At 50.2% G+C, this 21,750-nt stretch overlaps 1 protein-coding gene across 3 annotated transcripts in view; it reads left to right on the top strand.

The window, feature by feature from the left end:
* The window catches only part of ACTN1 (actinin alpha 1), an 89,852-nt gene that overhangs the window by 56,306 nt on the left and 11,796 nt on the right, over nucleotides 1-21,750 (top strand). For all 3 annotated transcript variants that reach the window (XM_010976601.3, XM_010976599.3, XM_010976600.3), the window contains exons 4-11: nucleotides 2,167-2,253; nucleotides 4,396-4,483; nucleotides 5,020-5,098; nucleotides 8,783-8,864; nucleotides 10,135-10,220; nucleotides 16,843-16,935; nucleotides 18,286-18,516; nucleotides 20,225-20,372. In XM_010976601.3, coding sequence (XP_010974903.1) covers nucleotides 2,167-2,253; nucleotides 4,396-4,483; nucleotides 5,020-5,098; nucleotides 8,783-8,864; nucleotides 10,135-10,220; nucleotides 16,843-16,935; nucleotides 18,286-18,516; nucleotides 20,225-20,372 — 894 coding nt within the window. The remainder of the gene's footprint in view (nucleotides 1-2,166; nucleotides 2,254-4,395; nucleotides 4,484-5,019; nucleotides 5,099-8,782; nucleotides 8,865-10,134; nucleotides 10,221-16,842; nucleotides 16,936-18,285; nucleotides 18,517-20,224; nucleotides 20,373-21,750) is intronic.

Below are 21,750 nucleotides of genomic sequence, written 5' to 3'. Positions count from 1 at the left end.
GGGAGAGCTGTGCGGAGGCCGTGTGCCTGGAGGGGAAGAGGGAGGAGGGGTCTGGGAGGCCCTCCTGACCATCAGCTTTGACTCAGAGTGAAGTGGGAAGCCAGGGAGGTTTGAGCAGAGGGGTGACAGGGTCTGGGGATTTACTTAGTCTCGCCTTGTACTTTGTATCTTCACATGGTTTCCCATGTGGGGCCATGATAAATAACCTCATAGCGAGCCTTACTCTGAATTTCACACCACTGGCTGCAGCTAGAGAGAGAATTTTACTCTCACAAAGTGAACTTCAAGATTCTTGCTACCTGTTGCCAAATTATTTCCCAGAAAGGTGTTTGTTTTGTTTTGTTTTGTTTTTAAAACCAATTTTTACTTCTAGCTGCATTGTGGTAGTCTTATGACCATCACGGTTTGTGTTTGCTTGTTTTTTACTTCACTAATTTTTTATTTTAATTTTTTTGGGGGGGGTAGTAATTATGTTTACTTATTTATTTATTTTTAGAGGAGGTACTGGGAATTGAACCCAGGACCTTCTGTATGCTAAGCATACACTCTACCACTTGAGCTATACCCTCCCCTCCTGTTAACTTCATTAATTTAATAGCTGGGAAAATGGTATGTTATTTCTTTAGTTACAAGTGAGATTGACATAAATTGGTTATTTGTATTTTGTGATGTGTCTATTCATGTCTTTTGCCTAATTATCTATTACGAATTTAGAGTTTTTTCCTTAACAATTTGTATAGGTTCTTTAAATGTTACAGGTATGAAATCATTGGGAGTTGCAAATGGAGGGGCATTTAAAAAATATCAAACCTCCAGGAACTGATTCTTAACTGGTTAACTGACTCTTCTTCCTGCCAGTGTGCTCTGCAAAATAGGAGCTGGCTGTTCTAGTTAAGGAGGATGGGCGTATGCTGCTACAGCTCCCTGTCTCTCTACCCCAGGTCCTCCAACTTTGGTCCTCCAACTTTGGTCATTGCCCTGCTGATGCCTAGGGCTCTGGGAGGGGCACTTAAACCCCACTCACAGCAGAAGAGTTACATCCTGTCCCATGGCCAGAGTAGATGCTGTTCCTTCTTTGCGCAGCACCCGGATGCAGTCTTGGCAGAGGTTCTGGTCCCCAGAAACAGCTGTGGCCAGGCATCACTGCTCATACAGCAGCATGAATTTTGCCCTCCCTCTTGAGGAAGAGGATGAGATCTTAGAGTATTATTTCCTTAATGGAATCCACTCTTATTTAAGGGCTTTGTGGGAAGCAAACCCTCGTGGACGTGGGTCCAGGGAATCAGGAGTCCCTGGAAGTTGCCCTGTCTTGTGGTTCTGTTGGGTGTGCCCTAAAACTAGTGTTGCAGGTGGGAAAAAATAAAATATTCTTTGAATGCCTGACTCTTACTCACCATGGGGCCAGGTTACCATCTCCTGTCTGGAAGCAGGAGTCAAAGTAAGGAGTCTGATTGCCACCTGTTGAGCCCCTAAGACCATAATTGGCTGTTTCAGGCTCCTTAAAGACAGTGCTTGCATATCTTCGTATTTTCTGCCTCTGGGCCTGGTACCGAAAAAAAAAATTACTTCATAGAATTTATAGAATTATTTGAAAGGTCTAAAAGGTGCTTCTTAGACTTAACTTAGTGGTGTATCTCTTAGTTGTGACCTTGAAGCTGTTATTTGATTTTTTATTAAAAAATACCCAACTGATGGCATCATGAGGTTGATTTGTGAGCGAGTGGATTCTTCAAGATGGTAGTCTATAAACCTTTGTCGGGTGGTTACTTTCTGTTGCCTGCACTGGTTTTCCAGGTCTGAGTTAGAGCTGTGCTCGCCCAGAGGTCCCCATCTCACGGAAGTGCCAGAACATTTGTGATGACTTAGAAATCCTCTCCATCTTTCTTTTCTGTCAGGCTGCTGGACACCACTTGGGGTTTAAGACACCCTGTTCTCTGTTGCCTTTACTGTTGTACCCAGTCGAATCGACCACAGCCTCCTGGGGCCCCCAGGACACCCCTAAATAGACTTCCCTTCTGGTACCTGTGACATGTAATTGCACTAACTTTTAAAACATACTGACTTCCTTCTAGAAGTGGAGGGTGTGGAGCGATATGGGTCCTTGGGGAATTTGAACTCTGTCTCTGCTGAGACCCATCCTAACACGTCCTGCTGCTGTTTCTGTAGAAATTGTGGATGGGAACGTGAAAATGACCCTGGGCATGATCTGGACCATCATCCTCCGCTTCGCCATCCAGGACATCTCCGTGGAAGGTAGGTCTTCTGCTCTGTTCCACGCCAGCCCCTGCTCTGTTCCACGCCGGGCCCAGGCTTCCACCTCTTCTGACCCTTCACCATCACATCTTTCTCCCTGACAGTAGGGGCCGTAGCGTCAATAGGGCCTTGATCATGGGCTGCATCCTGGGCTGTTTATCCATTGCTGGCATCTGTCTTCCCTCCTAGTCTGCAGAGAAGTAAGAACTGTTTAGAGTACCGGTCCCCACAGGTGTGTTGGTCCCAGGGAAACCCCTCTGTGGGGAAGTGTATTGGAAACCCCACCTGGCTCTTGGGTTGTTAAATGTGAAAGAGTAAGGGAATTGCAGCTGGGAGAGTGAGCTGACTCCAGGTCCTCCACTTTACTCCCGTAGCACCCTCTGGTGGCCACTTCGCAGATCTGCAAGGGACCACTGTGGTCTGGAGCAGTGATCTTTGGAGGGGTGGGGAGGTTGGGGGGCAGGTTTGCTTATTTATTTATTTATTTATTGAAGTATAGTTGATTTACAGTGTTGTGTTAATTTCTTGTGTATGGCATAGTGATTCAGTTATACATACATAGATATATATGAAAAGGAATATTCTTTTTCATTTTAGGCTATTATAAGGTATTGAATATAGTTCCCTGTGCTATACAGTAGGACCTTGTTGTTTATCTGTTTGATGTATGGTAGTCAGTATCTGCAAATCCTGAACTCCCAATTTATCCCTCCACCCCCTCTTTTCACCCTGGTAACCATAAATTTGTTTCCTATGTCTGTGAGTTTGTTTCTGTTTTGTAAATAGTTCATTTGTCTCATTGTTTTTAGATTTAACATATAAGTGATATTGCATGGTATTTTTCTTTCTCTTTCTGGCTCACTTCACTTGGTATGACTTTTGATTTCATACTCCAGCAGTTTTTGAGCTTTATGTCTGATATGTGTGTATTTATTTTATAATAAACTATATTCATGTATTGCTATGCATATTATAAAACATACATAACAAAACAAATTTTAAAAAGATGAGATGGAGGTAATAAAAATATTTTAAATTCATTTTAATGGCCCAGAAATCTCGAAGATTTTTATTCAAAATAGTAATTTTTTAATGGGAACAATACGGATTAAGTTGCTTTCTTATGGAAATGTTGATTTGACACTTGGTGATACAGCAGTGTGAAGGTCTAAGTTTGGTCTATAGAGCCATGGTATTCAGGGCTGAAGTGGTTAAAAAGATGCTCACAATCACTTAGGAACTGGTTCTTGTTAGTGATAATAGAAATCTGTTTTTCAAATAGCTTTCTCAAATCGGTGTGATTCTTGTGGACAGACTTCCTGTCGGCTCTGATTAAATTGTTTTAATCCTGTATTATAGCTGGTGAGGAGCTTGAACTGGGAGGAGGACTGTTAACTTTGGTGATATTTTTGTTGTTGTATGCTTGTGCTTGAATTATTGCATCATGTTTGCAGGAATTGTTTTAACATCATTTTAAAGTATTTTGTAAATTGAAAGAAAATGAGTTCATCCACAAACCATTTCACTGGGTACCATAACCTGCAGTTCACAGACATGAACGCACGGGGTGCGGTCCCTTCAGTTCAGGCACGTGGCTGCTTTACACACACAGCAACGATGTCAGTCTCAGCATTAAATATAAGGAAGCCCTATTTTTTAAAATGAGCGCTGAATCTGAGTAGGAGTCCTAATGCTTTCTTCCCACGTAGCTATGTGCACTCCACGGTCCTTCTAGATTCCTGGATTTGAGATTGCACAGACCAAACTTTCCTCCCCGAAGTGGCCACCTGACAGAGGTTGCTGACTTCTTTTGTATTGTTGCCATGTCTTTGAATAAAAGGGAGTGATCAGGAGATAGTCTAGAAGTTTGAAAGGCAGTTTTCTCAGGATTTAAATGTATAATGTGGCCAGCTCTGAAACGCTCCTGACTTCCTTCTGTGTTTCTCAAATAACTTCTCAGCCTTTGTCAAGGAAAAAGAGTTGGTGGCCTGGTAGCAGCAGGGTTGAAATGTAGGGGTCTTTGTGTGGACCCCCTGTGCGAACGAGCATGGGCCCTGTGGCCTTGGTGGGCCTTCCAGGAGCCCATGGCCTTCCCTCCACTGAGCCCCGCTGACCTCTCCACCTGTCATCCCCTCCCTGCAGAGACTTCGGCTAAGGAAGGGCTGCTCTTGTGGTGTCAGAGAAAGACAGCGCCTTACAAAAACGTCAACATCCAGAACTTCCACATAAGGTGAGTGGCCGGGGGCTGAGGGGCTCTCACAGAGACTAGGCTGCTTCCCCCAAGGACCCCTGGGCCCCTTGGCTGGGTCAGTCTCAGCTCCAGAACAGAACAGGGGCCTTTGGGAAAGAAGTCTTTTCTGGGAAGGAAGTGTCACTGACCCTTTGATGCCCTCTCTCCCTCCTGCCAAGCAGACACTCCCTCCTGGCTACTGCCTGCTACACCTTTGGTTGATGCTCATAGGGCCTCCAGGAGAGTGGGAAATTCCAGCCTGGGGCTCTGGATCTGAGCGGACGAGGACCAGAGACCTTGGTGGGGGTAGGGTTGGATGTGGCATGTGTATCTCACTTGCCAAGCTCCTCAGGGTCTTAGCCCAGTGCCTGGGATTGTGGCAGGAAGAAATGTCCTTCCCAGCCCGTCTTCTCCCAACCCCTGCTCTGAAGGGTTACGTATTCATCCTGAAAAGGAGACCCCCACCTAGTGTTTTGCCCCTGGCGCTTGGCCCCACTCACCAGCGCGCCCCGCCCCTCCTTCTCTCCCCTGGGCAGCTGGAAGGACGGCCTTGGCTTCTGTGCCTTGATCCACCGACACCGGCCTGAGCTGATTGACTACGGGAAGCTGCGGAAGGTTTGTGAGCTCCTCCCCGTCCCCCAAGCTCCCACCAAGCTGAGCCCTCTGGGTGGGTGGGGGAAGGACAGGACTGGGCCCCCTGTTCTAAGAGCCCAGGGCCCAGCATGAGGGGTGTCAGGCTCCTTAGACCAGCTGAGGAGACGGCCCGTCTAGAAGCAAGAGAAAAACACAGCTTCTGTTAGGGCTGCTTCAGGACGTGTGTGCCCAGCACGTGTGTACTTGCTGACATGCCAGCCCGCCTGGAAAAATAGCAAAACCACCACAGCAGTTTTGGAGGGATGATGGAGTACTAAGCGGCATTTTCCCCTCTGGGTTTCGGGGTTTTGCGCAGTGGATATATCACTTTCATCATTTAAGATACCGCATCTTCTGGTCCTCTGTCCCAGCCGCGCCCGAGACTTGCCGCCCGGTCCTGGGCAGGTTCCCGCCTCGCCTTTGCCTTCCCTCCCTGCGGCAGTCTGGCTGGGGGGTCTTGCTGCTGCTTGATGTCATTTATGCTTTTGCTGTAAAGCTGCTGAGGGATTTTCTCGAGCGTATGTGTGTTAAGGAGCGGACTAGGATGTGGAGGCGGTGTGTCTCACCTCGTGGTGGTTCTTAGTGTCCCGACTGGTTAAGGGACGCTGGCCTGACCTTAGAGAAGCCTGTCCGGAACACTGTCTGTACTCACATCCTCCCTCTTGGTCCATCCGGCGCCGAGAAGCCTCGTGGTGCAGGCCTCCTGGGAGAGGGCACGTGTGCAGCGCTCTGCACACCCCAGGAGATGACCTGGAGCTCAGCTGAACGTCCCCTGTCGGTGTTTGGGTCTCTTGGCAAAGGGCTCCTAGGAATGACCGTTCTGGTATTTGTCTCCTTGACCTTGACCGTTGGAGAGCTCAGTGTTCAGTGAAGTCCCCTACCTTGCCTGTGCCCCTAGAAAAGGCCTCTGCTGCTTCCCAGTGGCCACACAAGGCTTGATGCTGCCAGTGCAGGAGCTGCTCCATGGCATCAGACCCTCTGTTTCGGGGTGTGGCGGGGTGCATTGCTGAAAAGGATTTGTGAGGGAGGAAAGGAGCAGGTTCCTACCCCCTCCAGAAACCCTGAGCTGGGCCTGAAGCTTCAAGCTGGGCCTCTGCCCACTTGGAAGGGCCCACCTGCCGAGGGAGAGGAGACAGTTGCCTGGCCCTGTGTGTGGCTGTGTCCAGGTGTGCGTGGACCAGGGGCCATCTCTTCCCAAGCTAACCTCCAGGGGGACAAGGGTTATCAGTCCTCCAATTCAGCCGCTTTGCAAAGAAAAAAAAAATCAATTTAAGAACGTCCCCCTGATCTGCCTAAAAGCTATGTGGCCAAACCCAGAGACCTTTTATAAAAGGCATCATCACACACTTCCTTACTGTTCAGCCAATGCACTTTCGTGACAGGTGTGCATGTGACTGTCCCTGCGTGGGAGTGCTGGGGTGGCAGCAGCCAGTTAATGCCAGCCTTTCCCCACCCCCCATATAATATGGGGCCGTGCTGACTGACTCTTCAGCACCCCCCGCACCTCCCCGCATTCCACAGACCCCAGAGGCCTGTGTCTGATCCTTGCCAGCTCTCTCCTCACCATCTGTCCCTTCCTGTGTCTTTTCCTTTCTCCCTGATCATGTCTGTCTCTCTGTTTCTCTATGTCTGTCTTCCTCTTTCTTTAATTCAGTAGCCAACAGTAAAATCCAGCCCAAATCCTAGTACAGAGCTGTTTCCACTGAAATGTGGGTTCTTTCCAGAAAACACAGAGGTTGCCACAGCTTCTGGTTCTTGATAACAGGGGCGAGCCGAGAGCCCTGACTGAGAAGCGCTTCCTTCCCGCACTTGCTCTAGGTAGGCGTGGGAGCCTGGCAGTCCCTGGGGGCCAAGTGCGGCAGGTGGCTGTGCACCCGGGGCCTGAGGACGGCCTGAGGCCCTGGACGGAAATGACCTTTGCTGGTTGGCAGTTTCCTTCCTTCCTTCCTCCTTTCCTCCTTTTCTTCCTTTCTTCCTCCTCTCCTCTTTTCTCCCTTCCTTCTTTCCTTCCTTCCTTTCTCTCTTTCTTTCTTTCTCTTTCCTTCTTTCTTTCTCTCTTTCTCTTTCTCTCTCTCTCTCTTCCTTCCTTCCTTTCCTTCTTTCCTTTTTTCTCTCTTTTCTTTCTTTCTTTCTCTTTCTGTCTTTCTCTCTGTCTTTCTGCCTGTCTGCCTTTCTTTCTCTCTCTCTTTTCTTTTTTTCCTTTCTCCCCCTCCCTCCCTCCCTTCCTTCCTTCATTCCTTCCTTCTCTCTCTCATTCTGGAAGCCATCAGAGACTTTCCCAGAAGGACTCCACCTTCTCTGTTTTGAGCAATTTCTTCCTGAAAGCATTCCCAAATGAATGTATTTATCCTTTTTCACCCCATGATCCTCACCTTAAGCACATGGGGAAACTGAATTCTAGGCTGACAAACCAGTTTGCTTTAATTTAGTCTGGGAAACCAAGAATAGTGTAGGAGATCCAGCAAGGAACTCCCCTGACTAAGTTGTGTTTTTTTTTTCCACATTAAAAATTTTTTTCTTCATGTGGTAAAATATACATAATATAAAAAGTATCACTTTACCCATCTTTAAGTGTACGGTTCAGTGGCATTAAGTACATTTGCATTGCTGTATGATCGTCACCACCATCCCTCTCTAGAAATCTTCATATTGTAAAACTGAAATTCTGCACCCCTTAAACCATCACTCTCCACTCCCCCTTCCGCCAACCCCTGACAACTGTCATTCTCCTCCCATGTCTATGAGTTTGACTAGTCTAGGTACCTAAGTAAGTGGAGTCATATCATATCTGTCCTTTGAGTCTGGCTTATGTCACTTAGCAAAATGTTTTCAAGGTTCGTCAATGTTGTAGCATGTGTCAGAATCCCTTTTTGTGGCAGAATAATATTCCGTATCCATTTATCTGTCCATGGACATTTGGGTTATTTCCACATCTTTGCTATTGAGTGTAAGGCTACCGTGAACATGGGTGGACACATTATTTGAGTCCCTGCTCTTCAGTTCTTGGGATCTATGTCCCAGAAGTGGAATTGCTGAGTCACAGAGTAGTTCTCGGTTTAACTTTTTGAGGAACCTGCATAGTGTTTTCCTCAGCAGCTGCACCATTTTACAATATCACCAAAAGTGCACAAGTGATCTGATTTCTCCACGTCCTCACCAGTCCCCAGTAAGTTTTCTTGAGGAGATAGCAGAAGCCAGAATATAGTCAGAAGACGGGCTATTTGAAGGAGTCCAAATTTCATGGAATGGGACCATCAAAGGGGCTGGAGAGCTCCTAGTCCAACTCCAGAGTAACAGGTGGGTTACCTATCAGGTGGGCTGGTTGGTGGCAGAGCTGAAACCAGAAGCCAAGACTGATGGCTTCCAGGCCAGTGCCCTGCTCTCAGCATGCATTGCTTAGCGAGTCCTTCTCAGGCTGCAGGCCAAACATTCTTTATCCCATTTCTCTGAAAAGAAACTGAGGCTTGAGGAGGAAAGATGGCATTTTAAACCTCCAGCTAGCAAGCCCTGGCCATGAGGCCAGCCTTCTACACTCAGAGCTGGGGCCTGAGGACTGAGCTGTTGGGGGGGGGGGGGCTCTCTGCCCCCGAGTCTTGGTGGTTGTCCAGATGGGGGTAGTCAGAGACTTCTTGTGCTTCTCATGTGCCATCTTCTTTCTCCTCCTAGGATGATCCACTTACAAATCTGAACACAGCCTTCGATGTGGCAGAGAAGTACCTGGACATCCCCAAGATGCTGGATGCTGAAGGTGAAAGGCGCTTTCCCTCTGGGCCTTTGGCTCGTCTCCCTCCTGTATCCAGTGGCCAGGAGGGGTGGGCCCCGCAGCCCGAGGCTGGAAGGGAGATGGCCTGGTCTCTGGGACCTCACTGGGAGAGCCTCAGGGTCACCGGCCTGTCAGGGATTCCACAGACAAATTCCCTGAGGTTTGGAGGAAGAGGTGGTAGCAGGTGCCTCATCAAGGTCTTGGAGTTGGGGTACTGGGTGGCGGGGTGGATGGAGCACAGTGTTCCTTTGTTGCTGGGGAGGGAAAAGTGTGTATTAATGTGCATCATGTACACACTTGGGAGTTTGCAGTGATGAGTTACTCAGAGGGGTGATTTGAGTTTGGGCGTCTGTATACATACCTAACTTCATAGGGGAAAGGCTGGAGGGCAAAGGGCACTTAGGGAAAAGCAAATGACTTTTTAGAAAGATGAACAGCCCTTAGGAGATGCGATGGGAGAGATGATAGTTTATGACAATGTCTGTCAGGGTGTGGGGTCATTTTCAAACATGTACAAAAGCAGAGAGAAAAATATCATGAACTTCCATATTCCCAGAATCCAGATACAATAATTATCGAGGTTTTGTCATTCTCTTTTTTCTTTATTTTCTTTGTTGAAATATTTTAGAGCAAATCCCAGACATCATAGCATCTCACTGCTACGTAGTTCAGAATACATTCCTTAAACCTAGGAGTATTTTCCTCTGCAATGATAAAACAGTTTTCACACTTAGCACATTGACAGTCATTCCTTGATACATCTGCAGCCCAGTTCAAAATCAAATACCCCCGTTACTTCTTTTTAGTTGGTTTGTGTTGATCAAGATCCAAACAGTGTCTGCCTGTGGCATTTCGTTGTTGTATTTCTTTTTTCTTTTTCCTGATAACTATTACCCTTCTTTAAAATGTTTTTTATTGAAGTATAGGTGGTTTACAAAATCATCATTATACTTATGTCTCTTCTAAACGTTAGCGCTTGTCTTCTCTCTCCGACTCCTTTCATTCCTGGCATTGAACTTGTTGTGGACACTGGGCCAGCTGTCCCATGGAGTGCTCCTCACTCTGGTTTGTCTGTCTGCTCCCTCGGGTACCTTTCACTCCTTCCTCTACCTCTCGTATTCCCGTCAGTGGCCGTCAGGGCCAGACAATGGCTAGACGCGGGCTGAGCATCTTGGCAGGAAGGCTTGGTGCTTCTGAGAGCTGCTTTCCCCATCACATCAGGAAGTAGCTTTAACTCCAAGGTTTTTCTCAACAGACATCGTCGGAACCGCCCGCCCGGATGAGAAAGCCATCATGACTTACGTGTCCAGCTTCTACCATGCCTTCTCCGGAGCCCAGAAGGTACCTGGGGCCCCGTGCTCCTTCCTTGCCCAGCACACCTCATGCCAGACCCGAACCATGCCCTCCTCCCTCTCCCTGCCTCTCCACGGCGACAGGGTCTGGATGGTCTGTCTCTTCGGTAGTGTTAGGCCCCTCAGCGTGGCGTGTCCTTCTGCCTTGGGTCCCCCCCCCCCCCCGCCCCGCCGCCCCTCTGCTCTTTCTCACATCTTCCTCTACTGTCTCTGAGAAAATTGGGCAAGAGCTCACCTTCTGGGACCCTGATGGCTGGCGTAAGCAGGAAGGGCTGCATGGGTAAAATCAGCCAGACTTGGTTCTGGAGGCCTGGAAGGTGCCATGGGCAGCAGCCCCTCCGAGTCCACCCTCTTGAAGCTGCAGCATTAACAGACCAGCAGGGCTTCCCTTAGGGAGGCAGATCTGATCGGAGGAGGTACCTGCTGTCTTCACTGACCTATTCAGTCCACAGCCCCTTTGGGCCTTGGTGCCTTCTGTATCTTGCCTGGGACCCCCATGCGGGGTTACTCTGCACACTCCCTTGGAGGAAGGAAGGGAAAGGGTGGGTAGCTGTGAACCCTTCAAGTGTCCTGGCCCAATTTTGCCCCAGGAAGCCTCAGGTTAAAGCCCAGTTGTGCAGGTTCTGCACTACACAAGGGCATCATTCCCATGCAGACATTGAAGATTTGAATATTTTCATTACCAGGCTTGGCTCAGCAGCAGACGCCCCGCCCCCAGGCCCCCCTCATAGGCAGGACCCCAGAAGCACAACATCCAGGTTGCCATAACCATAGACCACAGGCTTGGCCTTCTCGGCTTTGGGCCTCGAACCTGTCACCTTCTCAGGCAAACTTGCCACCCTGCGCATGGAGTCTGAGTGACCTGTCTTGAAATGCATGATCGGGGCACTGCCCCCACATCCCCCACCCTCTGTCAGCCTCCCTGGCTTCTCTCTCTGTCTCTCCCCACTCCCCCTGCTCCCCTGTCTCTGCCTGTGCTATCTCCTACCCTACCCCTTTTCTCCTCCCATCATCTCATGGTTTCTCTCTCTGCCCACTCCCTCATTTTCTGTCTGTCCGTCTGTCTTGTGTGCTCTCTGTCCACCACAGCTGTTTGGGTTTATTCTGTGCTGCTGTCTGCTTTCTTCTCTCAACCTCTTCTCCTTCTCTGTGCAGATGTGTAGGCACGCTAAGGCCGGATGGGAAGGCCATGTGACCTAATGTTTCATGTCACTGCCACGCCTTCTTGGGTGCACAGAAGGTGAGCTCTCCCTCGGCCTCGCCCACTCTCCCAGCTGCCCTTTTGCCCGTCTTCCATCCTCCCTGGATACTCCAGTGGCAGCCCCTGGGAACTGCAGCCCCTGGAATGAAAGCGGGGATTAGAAAAGCCTCCCCACAACGCCAGTGTCCTGCAGGAGGGCAGGATGCTCACTGGGCTTTGGCCGGGACACTCAAAGATGTCAGAGAACGCCAGCCTCTGGATGGCCACTTGCATCTCTGGCCCTCTACACTAGCTGTAATGGGTACCACAGATGGGAAAGAAGCTTGTGGCCTCAGCTCTTTTCCTGGACCCTGAGTTGAGAGGCCTTATCCCAAGCAGCACAGCTCTTGGCTATGCTTCCTGCCTATTCTCTTAATTATCCAGTTTCCCTTCACTTCCTCTCCTTCCATTTGCTTAGGCAAGACCATCCTCTGAAATTATCCAGCAACCAGAGTGGGGAGAAGTCTTCTGCCTTCTCTCTAGTGTCCAGGCCAGAGGCTCAGAGCCCTGCCTGATCCTTCCCAACCAGGCCTGCCATGGACAGTGGTGCAGGTTGCACGCTACACAAGGATGCCATGTGTGCTTTATAGACCATGAAGATTTGAATATTTATTACTAAAATAATCCTGCAAATGGCAGTAAAGATGTCTTCTAACAGAATGAATATGATAGTTTTCCAGTAGAAGTGCCTTGGGGAAGAGATGCCTTTAAAAAAAAAAATCAAAAACATAAGGCATTGTGTGGGCTAGCAGCAGCCCCATTCCCTGCCTAGATGGGCACCCGAGACCTTCCTCACTTTCCTTCCAGGTCCCCTGGGTGTTGACTGACAGGAGAGCAGCCCTGCCTGGAGGCTCCCCTCCTGGGTGTCCCCCCTACCCAGGAGGTCCAGTTCCCTTCAGCCTCTTCTCTGGCCTACCTCTTGCTTCTTCTTCCTCTTTGTCTCACCTCTGCTGCTGCTCTTTCTTGATAACTTCTTCTGGCCCCTCTTATGCCCCACCTTTTAGGCAGAGTGTAAGCACCATCTATCTACTTGCCTCTGTGGGCCTCTAGCCCTGAGAACCACAAAGAGTCTTGCCCACACCCAGGGCTAGGCTGAGCTCTCTCTTTCCAACTCTCCTTCCTCCTCCTCTCCTTCTTCTGCTGGTTCTGTCCTGGGCTTCATGCCTGTTGACACTGGCCTCCCCTGTCTCTGAAGCCTTCCCCATGTCCTGGCTGATAATGGCTCGAAAGGGAGCGTGTGCGCACGTTTGCGTGTGTGCATGCGTGCGTGAGTGTAGCAGCCTGCTTTTCTCCCTCCCAGACATCATACCACTTCCCCTCATGCCTTCTTCCCTCTCACTCATCCCTGTTGCAATCATTTCATGCTCTTTTTGTCTACATCTGAGAATGAGGTCACCAGCTGGGGTTGGGGTGGGGCGCTGGGGATGAGGGTGGTGGTCCTCTTAAGTCCTGGGTTAGGAGCCTCACCCAGAGTTGCCCCTCCCTACCCATTTCTAATGATTCAGGCAACTGCTTAGAGCTAAGCAGGCTGGTAGGAGGGGAATCTTCCTCCTCTTCTGAGAAAAAAGGAAGAGTCTTTCAGACACATACGCTCTTCTTGTCTTGACTGTCTCCATGCCTGGAGCCAACGGGAGAAGGCCTTCTGAAACCCATGCCCAGGGCCCTGCATCCTCTCCACTGTCTTTCTCTCATCAAGCCTTGGGCAGTGGAACTAGAAAGGCAACTGAGTCTAGCGCATGCATGCACACATGCACGCGCAGCGCCTGTAGTGATGCAAGCATGCGTTACGGGTCTTCCTAGTCAGATGAGGACCAACTTCTGTTGGCCACGTTGGTTTTGGTTCTAATTCTTCCTCAGCTTTCCTCTCCCTCCCCTTCCCCTGGAGGTATTTAGAATGGGTTTTGAGCAACCAATTTTATGTTTATGTAGTTTGTTGCTTTGATGTTCTTGGTCTATTGGGACCTATTTCTGAGAAACGGCCCTTTAGGGCATGAACTGGATCTGCTGTAGGGTTTCCGGTGCTTTTAGGAGTAGATGGTGCCATTTGCATCCTTCCATTTGTCCTCAGTAGTTTGTGAATCTTCTGAGGGAAAGAAACCCTTTTCCTGCCCTCAAGGGGTTCATGATCATCTGGGAAATCCCTTTGTAAGAGAAACCCATGATGTGAAGGTGCGTCTTATCAGTGCTCTGCTCAGCTGTGGACCTGAGCAGGGGAGGGGGGCTGCAGGGCTGCAGGGCTGCGGGACATGGAGGCTTTCTTGAGCAGGAGACACTTGAGCTTGGGGGTCTTAAGGGTTGAATAGGGGGAGCAATCTGGAAATGAAAGGCTCTGGGAGGGTTGAGGAAGAGGTCACAGCTTGTGTGAAGCCTCGTGGTGTGACAGCACAGCCTCAAGGGGATAGCAAGTTAGTGCTGGTCCAGGTCTTGTCCCGCTCCTGGAGCAGGGGGTTGGGGGAGGCCAGAGGTGGCAGCCGGTGAGAGGGCTGAGTGCCATGGGGTCAGCGCCCCTCTGTCTGGGGGCCTCACCAGCAGGGACACCAGGGCTGGGAGCTGACTTGGGCCATGAAGAAAGGCTAAGCAGTGGGAAACTGTGGGAGGAAGGAAATAGGCAATTCTTGCTAGATTTGGGAAATTTTTGACTAAAAATGTCACGGATGAGATCCTTGTGGCACTGATGTGAATCTGTGGGTGGTGGGTGGTGGAGCCACCATGCGTCACTTGGCCACATTTGGATGTTTGATTCACCATCATCGAGGATGTTTCCTCTGCAGACTGTACCTGTGTCAGCTAATTTGATACTGATTATTAGAGTAGCAGTTTGACCTGCGCTAACTGAGGGTTTCATGTGGGGATAGCTAAGTGCTCAGGGAATAATAATCCATACCTTTGAAAAAAATAACTCTAATACAAAACCAAACATGTTGTTCTGTATTAAGTTGTAGAATTGTATCCCTTAAAGTGGGTCATAAAAAATTAAAAAATGCAAACCATGGAAGGTGAACACAAATTTCTAGTAGTCTTCTTTTGGCACTTGGAAGTCATCCTTTTGCCTGTTTCTGTAAAATATTTTCTCAGCCCATTGATGTGATCTTTGTAAAAAGTCCCTGGGAGGCCCACTCAGGAACTCCCCCAGACTTCATCCAGAAGGAGCCCCCTTTGACCCTGGAGCAGTCGACAAGCTCTGAGGGTTGGGTGAGGCTCTTGAGGCCTGAAAGACGTGTCTTTCAGAATCCCATGAACACAGGCCTCACTCAGTCCAAGTTCACAAATTGACACGTAAATCAAAGTTTATGACCACTGAGCCCAGGATTTCAAGATGACTCAGGAGCATAGCAAGGCCAAGTTAGGCTTGGGCCATTAAACGCCACAGCAGCAGCTGCTTCTTGCCTGTGATGAGGGGCTACCAGTGATTTTTATGTTTGGTCAGCACGCTGGGCTGGGGTCTTTGTAGCCACTTGCGTTCTTTTTTAAAAATTTAACTTAATAATTTTCTTTTATTTTGGGGGGTAATTCCATTAATTAATTAAAATAGAGGTACTGGGGATTGAACCCAGGACCACGTGCATGCTAAGCCCGCGCTCTACCACTGAGCTATACTCTACCCTACCCCCAGCCCCTTCCGCATTCTGACACACATGTCAGCACATAGGGGAGCAGTGACCTCCCCCTGGGTCCCCTCCCCAGCCTTCAAGGGAAGTGGCCCCAGTGATTTTAGGCAGATTCATGGGCATGTCAGCCCAGTTCCCATGACCCTGTTCATTCCAGGGCCCCACATCTTCTGGGATGGGCTCCAGGAAGGAATTTCCCTCCTCATTGCCTCTTGGGATTCCCCTTGGTTACTAGTTGGTTCCTAAGGAGAAGGACAATCAGTCAGGAGTTCCATGTGAGAGGTGGCCATGGCATCTGAAGGGCAGAGTTAGGTCTGGGGGTTCAAGGGGTGAGGGTCTAAGGATGTGACTTCTTGCCTCAGTTTCTCCAGATTTGGGGCCCAAAGTCCTCATTTCACAGGACCCTCGACTGTTCTCTCAGCTCTCCTGCTGGAGGCCCACCTGCTCTGACACCTGGCCCTGGAGGGTGTAGTGTCTTCACTTTGAGCTTGGAAGGACCTTTAGGATGATCTCATCCTGCCCCCTCACACACACATCTCCCAGCACAGTCACCCACACTGCACACCATCTGGTGGGCGTGTGTCCTATCTGAAGAGTCCTACAAGGCAAAAACGTGTGCATCTTTCCTGTCATTCCTTCCCAAGTCAAAGCACCCTCATTCTCGGGAACTTCTTCCTGATGCCTAGCCTCAGTTTCTCTTGCTGCAGTTGAAACCCATTTTGTTTTGTTCATCAACCAGTTGCAAGGTCCCGTCTTTCTACCCCTTAAAGCTTTCCCATTTGCAAGGTCACTCTTCTCCAGGGCGCCAGGATGCATATCTGTCTGCTTATCTGTATTATCTGCTCCCACCTCTTGGCCATCTTCCTTTCTATCCCTGGACCCCCAAAAAGTCTTCGAGTTCCCCTGTTCCCTTCCCCTTGGAGTTGGGTTAGGACGTACACAAGAACACAGCTGAATTTAAAAATCACCTGAGCAAAGTGGGTTTCGGAGAGCCTGGCCCCTGCTGGTATCAGGGTCACAAAGCTCTCTAAGCCAAGAAGTGTCCCCTGGGGCTTCTGGGCATTTGCATCTGATTGCTGTTCAGGCCTCTTTTGTTCTTCTTGCCACAGCGGCCCACCTCTAGAGTCTGCTGGCCCAGTACTTGGTGTGGGATGTGTGTTTAGCTTTCCCAGAGGGGCCTGTGCTGGCCCTCTGGATGTCTTGTCCATGTTGGGTTGATCCTTAATTCCTGTGTCTTCTCTAAAGTTCTTTGGGCTTTGGGCCAGGAACCTTGGGAGATTCTGCAGGGATCCCGAGAGGCCCCACTCCTCAGCACCTTATTCTAGGACTCTCAGATTTAAATTCCCGCATCTCCAAGATCCTGGCAAATCCGGTCTAAGAGCCTAAGTCTTGGGACTCCCAGGGTCTCCACTTGGACTTCCAGGATGGGCATGGATTTTCTCACCCCTCCACCTGAGCTGAGCATTTCAATTATATCAGTCATTGGATCAATTTCTTCCCAACATACATGTTGGACCTCAAACTTAGGCTCTTCTCCAGGGGCCCCCAGTTCAGCCACCAAGATCTCTGTCGGGGCTCACTTGATCCATGGGACTCAGCCTGGGTTGGTGAAGATGATGGTGAGGAGGAGCGAGGAGGATATGAATTCAAAGCCTAGGGAGCTGCCTTCCAGCCACGTGGAGCTGCAGGGGTGGGAGAGGACCTGGTACCGGGTGCTCCTGCTGCCGTGTGACTGACCGTGACCCTCTCTGTCTTGTTACTAGGCCGAGACAGCAGCCAATCGCATCTGCAAGGTGCTGGCCGTCAACCAGGAGAACGAGCAGCTCATGGAAGACTACGAGAAGCTGGCCAGCGATGTGGGTACCCCCTGGGTTCTCCTGGCCTGGCCTCACCAAGGCCCTGCCATCCTACCCTGAGAGATGGGGAGCCCCTAGAACCCAGGACCTTCAAATCTGTCCCTAGGCACAGTTCCAGGCTGAGTGTCATCCCTGATCCCAGCAGTTGACCTAGGGTGGATTTTGCTCTCCCAGAAAGCAAAGGGGTGGGTCAGGGGCCAATTTGGGCTTTGGAGAGCTGAGTTCCAGGCTTCTGTCATCAGCAGTAAGCCTGGAAAACCCCTTCACCTCTCCGAGTCTTGGTTTCTTCACTTGGCAAGTGAAAGTATTTCCAGGGGACCTCAGAGGCCTTTCAAGCCTGGTATGCCATTGTTCTGGGAGTTTCGCTTGAGCTAGAAAAGGAGTGTGTGGTTCTGAGAGGGTACGAACCTGGGATAAATCAGTGCTGGCTCAGGAGAGCTCAGCAGCTGGGCCTGCCCAGGGGCCAGGAGGGGCCAGGACTGGGTTTGCTGCTCTGCCATTGGCTGCATTTGGGCTAGAGCTCCGCTTGCTTCTTCCTTGAAAGAATGCAGCCCCTGAACAGCTCAGCCTGGCCTCATGGTTGGTCTGCTGTCCAGTGTAGTAAGAACCCAAGTTCTGGTGCCTAAGTGCCTTGGTGTACTCCCTGTGCCACCGTTCCAGCTTGGTCACCTTGGCTAGTCACACAGCCTCACAGCGCCTTGGTGACCTCCATCACCTGGGTAGGGTCACAGCACTTATCCCGTGGGATTCCTGTTGTCAACATTCAGATGAGTTAATTTGGGCAACGTGCCTGGCACCTTGCAGAGGGGTCACATCTTTCCTCTCACCACTTCCCTCCTCCTCCATCATCTCATCAAGGAAAACACTCCAGGATGTTCCCTGCTTGTGCCCTAGAAGCCAGCCTCTTCCCTTTTGAATCAGGACCCACTTGCTAGAATCCTACAGGTCAGGGGCGAGGGCCTCAGGGAACAACTGTTAACCCCTCTGTGGTAAGATGAGGAAACTGGGACCCAACGCATAGGAGACCTAGACCTAGAACTCGGGTCTCCTGCTCTTGCTCCAGCCGCCTTCCCCCTCTCCCCCAGGTCTTCCCCTGGCAGGGAGGTTGAATGATGCCGGCTGTGAGTTAATGTACCACAGTGGTCAGTCTTCACTCAAGAAGCCTTTGATTTTCAGAGGGAACGCCTGGAACCTGGCCTCGTGGCCTGGAAACGGCTTAGGGTGGTAGTTGGGAAAGAGTATGCTGTTAGGAGAGATGCCCCCCCCAGCATCCCCATGTGGGCAGGGCTGCCAGGAGGAGAGGGCAGCCGGCCCTCGCCCCCTCTCAGCATCCTCCCCAACTCCTCTCAGCTGCTGGAGTGGATCCGCCGCACCATCCCATGGCTGGAGAACCGGGCGCCTGAGAACACCATGCATGCCATGCAGCAGAAGCTGGAGGACTTCCGAGACTACCGGCGCCTGCACAAGCCACCCAAGGTGCAGGAGAAGTGCCAGCTGGAGATCAACTTCAACACACTGCAGACCAAGCTGCGCCTCAGCAACCGGCCCGCCTTCATGCCCTCCGAGGGCCGGATGGTCTCGGTGAGCATCTGGGCTACCCCCACCCCTGAGCTGCTCACAGTCACCATCAAATGTGCAGGGTGGTGGGGCCATGTGCTCTTCCACTTGCACATGCTGCTCCAGAGACCAGTTCTCTCTTCCTGGTTACCACCCAGGCTCCTGCAATCACTCAGCCATGTGGGGCTGTCTCGCCTCCCCAGGGAGAGAGCCCCTTTTCTCCTGACCATTGCGGTCAGACTAGCTCTTCCAGATCTCTGAACATCCACCTGGACCTGCCCCCACAACAACTCCACCCAGCCCCTCAAGAACTCATTTTTGCAAACAAAATTGCCTCTTGATAACATTAAACCAAGCAGGGCATAATTCAGTAGCAATAAAGAAAATTTTCACTTTCATGGAATCATTTCAGCACTTAAAATTTTTTTTATTACCTTAAACAAGTAATAGATTTTTTTGGTAGGTTATTTCAAAGGCATAAAAATAACCCAAATATAGAAAATGGAAATTATTCAAAATCTTACGATCCAGTATCAAGATTTGGGGGGGGGGAGATAGTCTCTGTAAATATAATTTTTAAGGAATCCTAAATCATGTTTTATTTAATAAGCTGCTTTAAAAAAAAACCTAACATATATAATTTTTTAAAGGTTTTTATTTATTTAATTTTTTTATACTTTTTTTATTGAGTTATAGTCATTTTACAATGTTGTGTCAAATCTAACATATATCATGATCAACCTTCTATGTCATAAAATTTTCTTCATGTCACTTTTTATTATTTCTCCCTCTTTATCCTCTCCTCAGGACTTGGGGAGAAATTTTATGAGCCAGAGAAACATGCAAAAGAAAATTTAAAAATTCACCAGGGTAGAGGTTTTGCCCTGTGAAATGGAGAGTGATGAGAAGTCCTGGGCACATTAAGGCAGGAACAGAAGGGAACAGGCGAACATGCGAACAGTTCTGGATAAATGCAGGATCCTGGGGAAATCTAGGGGAGAGGAGAAAGGTCCTGAGTTGTGCATGCAGTTTGGAAAATTGCAGTCCTTTTACAGGTTCCAGGCTGAATCAGCCGCTTTTAGGTGGCCAGGCCACTGCTAGCTGGAGGGTGCTCTGTGAGTTTGAGAAAGTGGTCCCTCCTCTGGGTGGGTGCAGGGTGACCCCAGGTTCACAGTGGAGACCTGGGCTGAGTCGGCCCGTCACTGCCCTGGGGGTGCCCTGTGCTCACTCTAGTGGCTCCCTGTCTGAAGGCCTGTGGGTTTGTGCTCAGCACCTGTCACTAGCTCTGGGCGACTCTTAGCCGGCTCACCCAGGCCAGGGTCCCTACATGCCCCAGGCTCCTGCCCAGAGCCCAGAGGCCGGAGCCTGTGAGCAGATCCAGAAATGTGAGGAGGCTAGGAGGCTCCCACCTCTGCCTGCCTCTTTCAGTCTTTTGCTCTGTCTCCCTGGCTGGCCCTACGACCTCTGTGGTTGTCAGAATCCTGTCAGCAGTCAGTCCTGGAGCGTGGAGGCCCTTGAGCTCTCTCCCCACTGGGCTGCACTCCCAAAGCCCCATAGTTGGGTGGCCCCACTCCCTGCCCAGGCGGCCTGGTGCCCGGGAGCCTGGGAAGTACCAGGTGGGGCTGAGTGGCTATGGCTGAGATGGGGATGAGGCTCCTCCTAGAAGGCCTGGAGCCACTGTGGGGGTCTCAGGGACCAGGTGGGGCTGACTCCGTGCCTCCCATCCCTACAGGACATCAACAACGCCTGGGGCTGCCTGGAGCAGGCGGAGAAGGGCTACGAGGAGTGGCTGCTGAATGAGATCCGGAGGCTGGAGCGGCTGGACCACCTGGCAGAGAAGTTCCGTCAGAAGGCCTCCATCCACGAGGCCTGGACAGATGGTGAGCCCAGCCTAGCCTCCTGCCCCCAACCCAAGGGGTTCTGGCTTTCATGCTCCCCAACTGAACCACCAGCCACAACTCATTTCTCTCTTGTTTTTTGTTTGTTTCATCTCTTACTAGTTCATTAGGCAAGTTCATTAGCCTTTTGGTTGCCTCTATTTTCTCATCAATAAGGTGGGGCCGATAATAATATCAACCCTGTAGGTTTATGAGGATTAAATGAATTAATACATTTGAAGCACTGAGAAGAGTTCTGGCATAGTACGATGCTCTGTTGATTGCTGATTGCTTGTCACCATAATGATTTCTTCTTCCCTGAGTAAGTTATGTTTGGGTGCAAATGCCGACAGTGCCACCTAGAAGCAGTGTGCACTTGGACTAGTGACAGCCTGCAGGCCTTGCTTCCTCGTCTATAACATGCAGGCGATGACATGCCCTCCTGTATGAATTTCTAGAGCTGCCGTAACAAATTACCACACACAGGGTGGTTTAACATGACAGAAACGCATCCTCTCACAGTCCAGGAGACTAGAAGTCCTATATTGAAGTGTCACCGGGGTTCAGCCTTCTAGAGGCTCTGCAAGGGAGGCTGTCCCATGTGTCTTCCTCACATCTGGTGGTCCTCGTTGTTCCTTGGCCTGTAGCAGCGTCACTCCAATCTCTGTCTTCATTGTCATGCAGCTGCTTCTCTCTGTGTCTCTCTGACTGAATCTTCCTCTCACTTTTCTACTGAAGATACTAGTCATTGAATTTAGGGCCCACCCTCATCTGTATGACCTCATCTTAACTAGTTATATCTGCCAAGGCCCTATTTCCAGATAAGGTCAGATTCTGAGGTTCTGGGTTGACCTGAGTTTTGGGGGGGCACAGTATTCAACTCTGCACACTTCCTCATGGTGTTGTTATAGGTGCACATATCTCAAGAGCATTTTACGTTCACTTGAGTACCTGGCACGTTTCATGCACTTGGTAAATGGTAGGCCTTGGTGCTTCCCTCCTCTACTTTCCCTCTTCCTGTTTCTGGCCTCCAGTGGTAGTAACCTGGAGCCCTGGCATTAGCATGCGTGTGTCTCCATCACTCCGAGCTGGAGGTGCTTGGGGCCATGTCTGGTGTCTGCTTGTTGGCAGCTAAAGTTAACGCCAAAGAGAGAAAATCACACCTGGAATGGTCATTTCCTCAGAACCTGGGCTGTGGCTGCCCATTTCCTAGGGCCCTGAGGCCATTTCAGCTGGAGCCCCCGGCCGGGCAGACCCCACTGGCCGGTGGAGCTCAGTGCCCTAAGATGCAGCATTTAGCTCTGTTGTGATCCTCAGACAACAGGCCGGAGACAGTTTGGGATGGCCACCCCCTGGGGCCACTTGGGAGTGGCTTCCCTGG

This window comes from Camelus dromedarius, chromosome 5 (genome assembly GCF_036321535.1).
Source record: "Camelus dromedarius isolate mCamDro1 chromosome 5, mCamDro1.pat, whole genome shotgun sequence".
Taxonomy (NCBI): domain Eukaryota; kingdom Metazoa; phylum Chordata; class Mammalia; order Artiodactyla; family Camelidae; genus Camelus; species Camelus dromedarius.
This window is presented reverse-complemented; position numbering and strand designations above follow the sequence as displayed.